A 10067-nucleotide genomic window follows, 5' to 3' on the forward strand; every position below is an offset into this window, starting at 1 on the left:
TAAATTGAACAGAAGGTTAAGGGCAATGAGAGAAAAAGGTCTAGATAACTAAGGGCAATAAAACACGAGGAAAATATATTGGCCAGCATCCTGCTGTTTATGTTATCAGTATTCATAAACAATGTTTTTGCTCAGAAGTATCTCCACTGATCACAGAGCCAAAACATTCCACGTGCCTTTGGGTTGATGTTTCCTGATATTTCCCCATCCTCACAAAATGTAACATCATTTTAATTCAAATTAAATTTATTCTGCATTCTATCATGCTCTTCACCTAAGGCCAGTGAAACAGACCCTTACTCAAACTATAGTTTTTCATTCATATAGTCCCCACTGCATCTCTTTTTGGGAAATGAATGAAAACTAATGCCTTCCCAATATCTCATATGCCTTAGAAATAACTGACTCTCTCTTCAAATGTCAGTTTAATCACTGGTCTCCGATTGAAAAGAGGACCACATAAATGACTACATGTGACAAAAGCAGATTGCCTCTCCGCACACATTTTGAATGCTGTCTTTTTTATATATCTCTTCAAACATTTTCCTGTGTGAAAGATATCCTGTACTTAAATTAAAATGTATTTTATGTGTAAATTCCATCTGACCCATTGCTAGGTGTGTGTGTGTGTGTGTGTGTGTGTGTGTGTGTGTTTAAACAGGCAGGGTATGGGTTTACCTTTGGCAAGTCCCTGACCCTTGGCTGATACTTACACACAGTCTGGGAGTTGGGAGACAATGGGAAGGGAGAAGAGCAAGCCAGACATCAAACCCATTTATTCTGAATCTTAAATTATGACTTTTTATCATCAATATTTTGGTTACATTGTTACACAAAGGACAAATTAACATCCGGTTTGAGGTCTCTTCTTTGACTGCTTTGGGATTAGTGACATCTCCTTGGCATCGGAATTCTGTACTCATCAACGCTCAGCTGGATTTTAATAATATTGTTATACAAGGTGCCAAAACAGGAGGGGTTTGAGAAACCGCTCCTAGGGTGCCTCTGCCAAATAGCTTCAACCACTGGCACTCCAGCCTGGCTTCCTGCCAGTGCACACAGCGGGCAGGGGCGTGTCCACACCCCTCTTTCCTGGGCAGATCAGGAGGGCCTCCTTGGAGAGTGGCTGCTCCGGCTGCCTTTGAAGCACCTGGCCCCAGGTGTGCGCACGCAGAGTGGATCCCAGTAAGTGAAACATGCTTCTGCGAAGCCCAGGTCCCTCCACAGAGAAGCCAGATACTCGGGAGCCTTGGTCACACAGCGCCTGCTCTCATCTGACATGATCCAGGCCACCCAGGAACGCCAGGTTCTTAAAGTACTCCAGAGCGTTAAAAAAAAAAATCCTGGTTGTTCATTCTCATGGTGCATCCGAGAGGATCTCTTTAAAAGAATCTGAGGAATTGTGCATGTGTCATTCTCACTTTGATGTGCAGGTACCTTTTGTTTGGTTGGGTCTCATCCAGGAATTCAACATACATTTCTCTCCTTCAGCCCAGCAGGAAGAATAAAAGCAAGGAGTGAAGAGGGAGAGCCGAGCGTGGAAAGCAAAAGTAAAGCTTTTTGAGGAAACACACACACACACACACACACACACACACACACACACACACAGAGTACAGAACAAAAGTCCAGTCCAATCGTGCAAAACTCGCATCTCCAGATAAAGCACTTCCGACAGGATCACAATGCCCTCCCCCCTCCCAGTCCTCCCATTCTCCCAGGGAAACACACAGAATGAAAGCCAAGCCACCCTTTTTCTTAAGGCTGAACAGACACACAGAGAACACATTTCACGGGCTGGCCAGTGGGCGGTGACCTGCAGGCCTCTTGCTTTGAGTGCGGCCGGCCCCTGCAATCCATCCTGAGGTCTGGGCTCTCCTCGCTCCGGACAACAATACAAAAGAAGAAAACGCAGTGGTCCCAACAGCAAAATCCCAGATCGACATTACAATCACAGGTACAAATTGCTCAGATCCGCAGTGCCATTTCTCCTGAAGACCTTATCGCTCAAAACTAATTAGAGGCCAGGTTCCCGAGGAACAGACAGTAGTCAGAGAAAATACTGGAGATTTGGAAGGAAATCATTCTTTTATCGTGACAGTCAGACGGAGCTTGGAAACAAGATGTCCTGTTCTGCCAAGTTCAGGGGCTTAGGGAGGGCGGATTCCTGGGTCCAGATGACAACTTCCCCGCCAGCCCAGGCTCGGCGTTTATAGAGGAAACACCAAGAAGCCAGAGAAGGTGGAGTACTTCCAGCCGCCCATGAGGTTGCCCCGCTCCAGTTTGAGATGCACCTTGTCCTCCCTCTCCATCAGCAGCAGGACCCCGTTGCTGGCTGCTTCTCTGGTCACATCCTGGTCTCCTGCGAATGCTGAGATCACTGGATAGCCGTTCTGCATTAAACTGACCTACAATGCAGAGGGGACAGCTCAGCAGGCCACGCGGGGCCCACCTGTTCTCACACCTGTCCTCTCCTTTCCCCCCAAACGTCCCCCCACCCTATCCAGGGAGCCCTACTTCCCCAGGGGCCTGACCCAGAGGACTCAGCCGGCTCCCAGCCCCTCCCGCTGCCTCACAGAGGGGCTGATAGGGTCTGCAGTAGTGGCGAATGAGTAACCCTAAGTTGAAAGGGTCCCGTTTCCGAAGCTACCCACCTGGATGGTCTGTCTGTTGTACACTTTGACCACGTGGAAGCTGAAGCTATAAATCCCTTTTCTCGGAGCTACAAATATACTGGAGGCAAGATCGAAATGGTTGCCAATGTTCACTAACACCTGAAAAAGAAGAGGGACACACAGAGACATAGCAGGCCCCGCCTTGGCACATAGGGTGACCAGACAGGCTCAGCAGTGACCCAGGCCCACCAAGGGCTGCCCAGGCTGCCCACCCACGGGGGACGCACTGCTGGAGTTAAAATCCCCCACAGTGGGAAGTGATTTCAAAGGCATTCCAAGGGATAGTGATTCATAAAGATGTTTTAAACTATGTTCATTTATGAGTTGAAAAAAAGTAGGTGCTAATTTTATGCATTGGGGGCAGGACAGAGAGAAAGGAAGGAAGACAATGAGGTCAGTAAACAGCCGGATGTTGAGTCTGTTCTGAGGCTTGTGGAACGATGGGGACTTCAGCATGGAGCTTTGACAAAAAAGTAATGGGAGGAAATATATGTACTTCTATATGTAATACTTTAAACAATAAAATAAAATTAAAAAATAAAAACAAAAAATGAGTGGGCCACACTGAGTGGGTGGAGGATAGGCTAAGGGGCAAGAAGCCAATTAAGTGAGATCAGTTCCCTCCGATGCAGCTTCCCTGTATGTGCTCCAGGGCAGAATGGACTGTGTCAGGTCCTGGTCGCTGTGTTCCTGCAGCCCGGGCACATGCCCTGGCAGCACACAGTAGGTGCTCAATAATGGCTGCTGAGTGCAAAATCTCAGTCCATAAACACCTGTGGTGCCTGCTTTCCTCCCTTTCCTCTGAGAGATGTTTGCTTCCTTGGATGAACTATGTATGACGTCATGCATTGTGCTTGAATAAATAGCAGGAGCGTCCACACAGTAGCTTGCACACCCTTGGCTCAACCCTGGGAATTCCATCAGGTGCAAAAATAATGACTAATCTAGCCATGGGATATGAGCTCACTTGGCCCTGCAAGTAGGTTTCCTCAAATCAGAGCGGATGGGAGCATGACATCATAAGTAGAACCTGAAGAGTATAGAGCCCCTAAATCGTTTTTACAAGCTGAAGACAGAATTTGGCCACTCTGACTGGATCCCGTCCCCACTCCTACTCACACACAAGTGCACAATTCAATTAAGATACTAGAATGGCTTGCCTGGTGTTCTCAGCTTCTAAGACAAACATCCAGCAACAACAACACAGCCCTGGATGAAAGAGCCTGTCATCTGTTCAGAAAATAAATGTCAACCAAATATGTTTTGCGGTGATTTCTTAGGCGCTCATTATAGATGAATAACAAGCAATTCCCAGAGCCATGTCAACTGCTGCTCAACCACAACTGCCGGAATGGTTCGGAAGGCAGCCCGCACCAGAGCTGGGGGCACCATCTCCGCCCCCTAGTCTGTGGGGCTCACATAGACACCTGGCCTCTATGCTTAGGGATGGTGTGCCCGACTGTTCTGTGCCTCCCCAAGGCTATGCTTTCAGTGGGTAGTATGATGTTTTCACGAAGAATAAAGCATTCTCCACTCAGGCCCTTGGAGCTGCTTCTTCCAACTCTTTGCCTCAATTTGAAATTCAGGAAACTGGCAGTTTCAGAGCCCTGCTGTAGAGGATTGTTCCAGCTCAGAAAAGCAGACTGTTTCTCCCTAACTAGGAACCAGGGACACACCATTCAGCCTGCCCCGCCACACGTTCCTCATCCGTAAAACGAGAACCCTGCTACTACTTATGCTGACCATCATCACCGTTTTCTTGACGCCCACATGAAACAATGGACTTAAAAACTATTTGTAGGACATGGGAAGTAAATTATAGTGACACATAACGGAGAGCTTATTAATTCAGGAAATAGTTACCTATCCTCCTTTCTTTGAACATAAAGTAAATATCATTATGTCTCATAAATAAAAATAAAGACAGACTACCTCCCACCACCACCTTCAAATCCCACAAAACTTCATGAATATACATATTCCCTAACAACAAGGAAAACAAATGAACACACTGGCCTACAATGAGGCAAGAGTGTGTGTGCAGGTTTGTGGATACGCAGGAGTGAGAGTGGATTTATGCAGAGGGAGGTCTCAGTGTGGACAGCTGAAGAGGGCTCCATTTGTGGAAGGCACAGGGTCCAAAAGAATGGACTGATGCTTTAGAGTTTGGAAAGCACTATTACGTTTCAATTTGCATCTGAAAAACAACAGAACCAAATGGGGAGGGATCCAAGAGGAAGGTCATGACCTCTAATCCTGAGCAGCCACACCAGAGAGGGGGTTGCCAAGGTAAGATCCTATTCATAACCTTTTGGCTTTCACTCCAGTGGGAAGTTAAATGGATTAGGACAACAGAAATCATGGATCCTTTTTTTAAAAAAAATTATTCCCATAACCACCTACATATTGATATTGTGAATATATTGTGAATGTAGATTGTCTTGTATATTGTTTTCACTATACATTGCAGTTATATAAGAAGCGATTTCGTCTTGTATTTATATAACCACCCTGCTATTTCCCTCACACTCTTGCACACTTATTTTTCTTGAAGATAAATGTCCTCTTCCCAGTTCTTTCCAAAATAAGCAGCAGGTACCTCTTATCTGAGCGGCTGAGGACCCCTCCTTGAGCATGGAGAGTTTAAAAGGCTGTCTCGGTGTTGGCCTCCTGGGTGACCAAGGCCCATCTACCACAAATGACAGCAAAAATTTAAACCATGCAGTTCCCTTTTGGGAAATATCTTTCTGATCTCTTAGCTTTATGGGGTTCTCAGTCACCAAAGCGCCACCTGAGCTGACAGTTACAAGGAAGCTATAACGTGATAAGGAGGGAATGCCAAGGAGAGCACACTAGAAACAGGAGAGAGAAGGAAGGGGCACAGGACAGGACAGGGCAGAGGAGGGAAGATCCTGGAACTGCAGGTCCGGGATGCGGGAAGCCCCAGCCCCAGCCCCAGCCCCAGCGCCCAGTCTCCCCTCCTGTTCTCCCTGCAAGAGGCACCCTGCGCACACCGGCCCGCTGACCTGGTCGAAGTAAATGGTCATGGTGCGGTTGCTCATCTCCGACGGCTCGTGGTTGGTGCTCCGGGTGGCGGAGAAGGCCACTTTGGCGCTGCCGGATCGCACGGAGATGCCGAGCGAGGAGGTGACAGCCCCGTCAGCCGACGGGCTGGAGTCGCACACCACCAGGCACTTGCCCTCCAGCACGATGGGCTCCGTGTCGTTCTGCGCCCCAACCGGGCAGCCGGCGGGCAGCAGCAGCAGCAGCAGGGCCAGCGCCGCCCCGAGGCAGGAGCCGCAGCCGGTCGGCTGGCGCAGCGCCCCCCGGAGCCCGGGCATGGTCAGCGGCGGCCCGCGGGGGCCCCGGCCAGGCGCCAGCATCCGGGCTTGGGGGGGCGGCGCGCTCGGGACAGCGGCGGAGGCGGCGGGAGGAGCGCGGGCGGCCGAGCAACTTGCGGGGCCGGGGACAGCCTCCTCTGGCCTGGGTCCCCTGCTCTGATGGCGAAGGCCAGGATCGTCCTCACAAGAAAAGCGCCAGCGGACCTGTCAGGGCAAAGAACCCAATCCCTTAGACTGGGAGCTGAAGCAGTTCGGGAGGGGGCCCGGGGAGCAGGTGCCTGAGGCTACCCTCTTGTTCCCGCGCACAGCACACCTCCCCCCCCCCCCCCAGATTGGCACAACAGGTCCCGAGAAACGCGCGGCGGCGCCCCGGGCAGGGCATCCCCAAAGGCTCGGGGTGGCGCCCGCCAGAGGTGCAGGCAGGTCAGGGGCCCGCGATTCTGCACGGCCTCGGCGGCACTGAGACAGGATCCGGGACCCTTGGGGACTCTGTCAACGCCACTCCACACCCCCTTCTAGCCTAAGGCAGAGGGGAGGGAGCTCAGGACGCAGCAAAGGAAAATCCACTCATGCTGCATCGCCTTCATGTCAGCGGCATTTTCTTCAACACGCTACAAATCCTCTCTCCCTTTCTCTGCTTTCCCTTTCATCCTGTATGTTCCCATCCTGGACATTTTTTTTTTAAAGCAGTCCATGCAAAGACCACATCTCCAGGATCCTTAGGATGAATTAGAGAAAAAGAAAGAAAGAGAGAGACTCTAAAAGCAAACACCCACGTCCACCACGTCCCCTTGGCCAGCAGCGAGCGCTTTCGAGAATCCCTCGATCCCTCTGGCACAAGCGAGGATCCCGGCGACCTGAGCCCTGAGCTGGCCTGATGGTGCAGCTTTTGTTCCCAGACTCCGGGCTTCCGGGCTTCCGTCTGCTGAGCTGGGGGGAGCGGCCCCAAGACTCTCTGCTAACTTAACCACTTTCTCCTCCGGCCCCCTCAGCTCCCCCTACACCAGACAGGTCATTCCCACACCCAGCCCAGAAACAAAAAAGCCGGGAGCCTCTCCCCTGCCCGCCCACGGCCTCTAAACAACTCCTCCAACAGTCTCAGAAGAGAGAAGTTATTTCTCCAATGAGTAGCCTCTGTCCTCAGCCCCAGACAAAATTCTGTCCTTATTCCCGGTCGCTTCTCCCGATGCCCAGACGCAGACTCGCGATGGTCCCCGTTAAAACACACGCATGAATGCAAGGATCGCTGGGCGCAGGGCTGGGCTGGTTACCTGGAACATCCATGACGAGCGAGCCCCGCCGTCAGCCAAGTTCTCCTTAAGGAGGATGAGCGCAGCTGGCGGGAGGAGCCGCCGGGCGCAATCCGCTCCCCGCGCCTGGCCAATGCAGCTCCGCCCCGCCCTGCCCCTCCGCCTCGCCGGCCGCGCCTGCTCCCCGCGCGCTGCACCCACCGGTGCTCGGCCCGGAGCCGCTCGCCCCGCGCCCCAAACCGGACCGCAGCCCGCTCCGCGCCCTGCGCCTCCTACGCCCTCGCTTCGTACTGGTGCGCTCCGCGCTCCGCACCGCTCCGCACCCGGCAGGCGTGCGTTCCGCACCGGCTCTGCACCGCGTCTGCACGGCTCCTGCGCCCGCGGCGCGGCTCGCGGCTCTCCCTCCCACCCCAGCCCACAGCCCCAGCCTTTCCCCTCTCCAGACGGCTCCCCCCAACGTCCCGGGGTCTCCCAGCACTCAAGGCGCCCTCCCTCTCCGGGCTCAGCACTCGCTCCCGCACCCCGCCGCACCCTACACCACCCAGGTTCGGCTCTCACCCTAACACCAGGGGGAAATCCTCCCCGACGCCGCTTTCAAAAATTAGGCACCGTCAAAAGCACCGGTCGCACCTCTGATCTTTGATTCTTTCTTTTCTTTTCCAAATTCCCTCCAAATCTTAATCCTGAGGAGCGTGACCACTTTCATAATTGAAAACGGGATTGAGGGGGAAGGAAGCAGTGAGAGAGAGAGAGAGAGAGAGAGAGAGAGAGAGAGAGAGAGAGAGAGAGAGAGAGAGAGAGAGAGAGAGAGAGAGAGAGAGAGAGAGAGAGAGAGAGAGAAGAGAGAGGAGAGAAGAAAGAGAGAGAGAGGGGAGAGAGAAGAGAGAGAGAGAAAAGAAGAAAAGGAAAGGAAAGGAAAGGAAAGGAAAGGAAAGGAAAGAAAAGAAAAGAAAAGAAAAGAAAAGAAAAGAAAAGAAAAGAAAAGAAAAGAAAAGAAAAGAAAAGAAAAGAAAAAGGCTTGGGATTTGAATGGTTTGAAGGCTGTGGTTCTGAGTCTCCAGTTTGGGAAATGTCAGGATTTGGCGGGGATTAATGGAGGCGCCTCCGCCGGGGTTTCGGTGCTGCTCCTCTGATCCTCGGGGCTCCCTGAGCGCTAGGCACTCGCGCTTATTTGTTAAAATGCCTGCTCTGCGCTCTGAGGACTTGGGGAGACGAGCGGGGTTTCCAAGCTGCGCCCAGAGCGCGGCGAGGGCGCAAGCACGGACGTGGGGCGCCACCTACGGGCGCTGGGGTCTCCTTGCCTTGGGCTCCGGAGGCTCAGGGGGAGGAGGGCGGGGAGGGCGGGGAGGGGGGGGCGGGGGGGAGACCCTAGGGATGAGGATGGGGTTTGCTGAGTCCTCTTTAACCCTCAAAAGCACTACTGGCCTATGCCAAAATACAAAAATAAATTATCTTTCTTTGCACCCTTGCCCCTGATCTTTGCTTTCACAAACATCTCTGCCAAAACGATACATGCTGCAGTCAGGTTCTCACAGCATCATTATCCGCTGAACCCTGGGCTGCCTGTTCCAAGCCTCCTGTAAACAATAGCCTCCTGTAAACAAAGACAGTATGTAAATGTGCACTCACTTTTAAAAACATCATTAAAAAATGCTTAATCCTTTGGTTTGACCGGTATCCCTTTGCTGATAGGCTGATCAAAATAAATTGGCCAATGCTATACCTAAGAATAGAAGGAAAGTATTTCTTATCCTTCCCACCCCCCTCCCCACTTAGCACCTAACCCTCTTTCTTATGGAGATTTCAGCCATAAATTCTGGTTCCACCCTATAACCTGGGTGTTTTCAAGCTTCATTCCCCAGGGACTCTCACATGACTCTTCTCCCCATTAGAAACCCCTCCCCCTCCTCCCGCACAGAAGAACTCCAAATCAGTTCAACCTAAATGGATGTGGAAGAAGACAGGGGAAAGTGGAAACAAGCCCATTGTGTAACCTGAGATCATGATACTGGAGGGTTATAACAATCCGACGAAAAGAACTGTCCAGCCAAATGTTTTCTACTTCACATGCAAAGTAGCACAAAATGTAAAATAGCCCCCAAATCTATTATCCTCCTAAGATATTTGCTGAAAATTAAGTGTTTTGCTTCAACATTTTTTAAAATACATTTTATTGATTTTTCACAGAGAGGAAGGGAGAGGGATAGAGAGCTAGAATGTCCATGAGAGAGAAACATCGACCAGCTGCCTCCTGCACACACCCGGCCGGGGATGTGCCCGCAACCAATGTACATGCCCTAGACCGGAATCGAACCTGGGACCTTTCAGTCCGCAGGCCGTCACTCTATCCACTGAGCCAAACCGGTTTCAGCTGCTTCAACATTTTTTATAACGTGGTCAGATGCACTGAATTTTGCCAGGAAACTTCTCCAAGGCCATTATATTTTGCTACCATTTTTGTGAGGTTAACTACACAATGGAAATTGTTAATTCCTATTTTCAGACAGTTACATTAGTCCAATATTGCATCGATTTTATAACCTCTTATTGCCATAAGAAGCACAGCACTAGCATGCCATCACAGAGAGTTCTGATTTGAATGTAACAAAGGACCCCAGGTCTCTGGAGGAAATGTGAGGCACAAACTGAAAATCAGACCAATCTGGGGATGCTAATGAAGTAGCAATGCCTCTCACACATCATACATCTTTAAATAACAGCTCTGTTAAGCCACTGCCTTAAAGGTTGCTTTATAAGCATTTTTTCTGACCAATACGAATGCAAACACACATGAACCAGAT

The 10067-nt window shown here is 50.9% G+C and overlaps 1 protein-coding gene across 3 annotated transcripts; it reads right to left on the reverse strand.

Moving 5' to 3' along the window:
* Positions 1 to 761: 761 nt before the first annotated feature.
* CBLN2 (cerebellin 2 precursor) lies at positions 762 to 7992 on the reverse strand. 3 transcript variants are annotated; one of them, XM_084887158.1, is made up of 4 exons: positions 7897 to 7992; positions 5702 to 6220; positions 2655 to 2774; positions 762 to 2408 (listed from the first exon to the last, which is right to left on the reverse strand). In XM_084887158.1, the coding sequence occupies exons 2-4, from the start codon at positions 6056 to 6058 to the stop codon at positions 2211 to 2213; spliced, it is 675 nt and encodes a 224-aa protein (XP_084743284.1). In that variant the 5' UTR covers positions 6059 to 6220; positions 7897 to 7992; the 3' UTR covers positions 762 to 2210. The 3 variants fall into 3 exon arrangements, with proteins under 3 accessions (XP_084743284.1, XP_084743283.1, XP_084743285.1); XM_084887157.1 differs by lacking the exon at positions 7897 to 7992 and adding an exon at positions 7288 to 7627; XM_084887159.1 differs by lacking the exon at positions 7897 to 7992 and adding an exon at positions 6793 to 7121.
* Positions 7993 to 10067: the final 2075 nt, after the last annotated feature.

The sequence above is a fragment of the Pipistrellus hanaki genome (assembly GCF_964339955.1).
Source record: "Pipistrellus hanaki genome assembly, chromosome: 6".
Classification (NCBI taxonomy): Eukaryota; Metazoa; Chordata; class Mammalia; order Chiroptera; family Vespertilionidae; genus Pipistrellus; species Pipistrellus hanaki.

What these genes read in the sequence shown, in the direction of transcription:
- CBLN2 (XM_084887157.1), bottom strand. An exon ending in TGACCATTTACTTCGACCAG is followed by an intron (nt 2,775 to 5,701) that starts GTCAGCGGGCCG and finishes CTTCTTTTTCAG; the next exon opens with GTGTTAGTGAACATTGGCAA. An exon ending in ACAACAGACAGACCATCCAG is followed by an intron (nt 2,409 to 2,654) that starts GTGGGTAGCTTC and finishes TCTGCATTGTAG; the next exon opens with GTCAGTTTAATGCAGAACGG.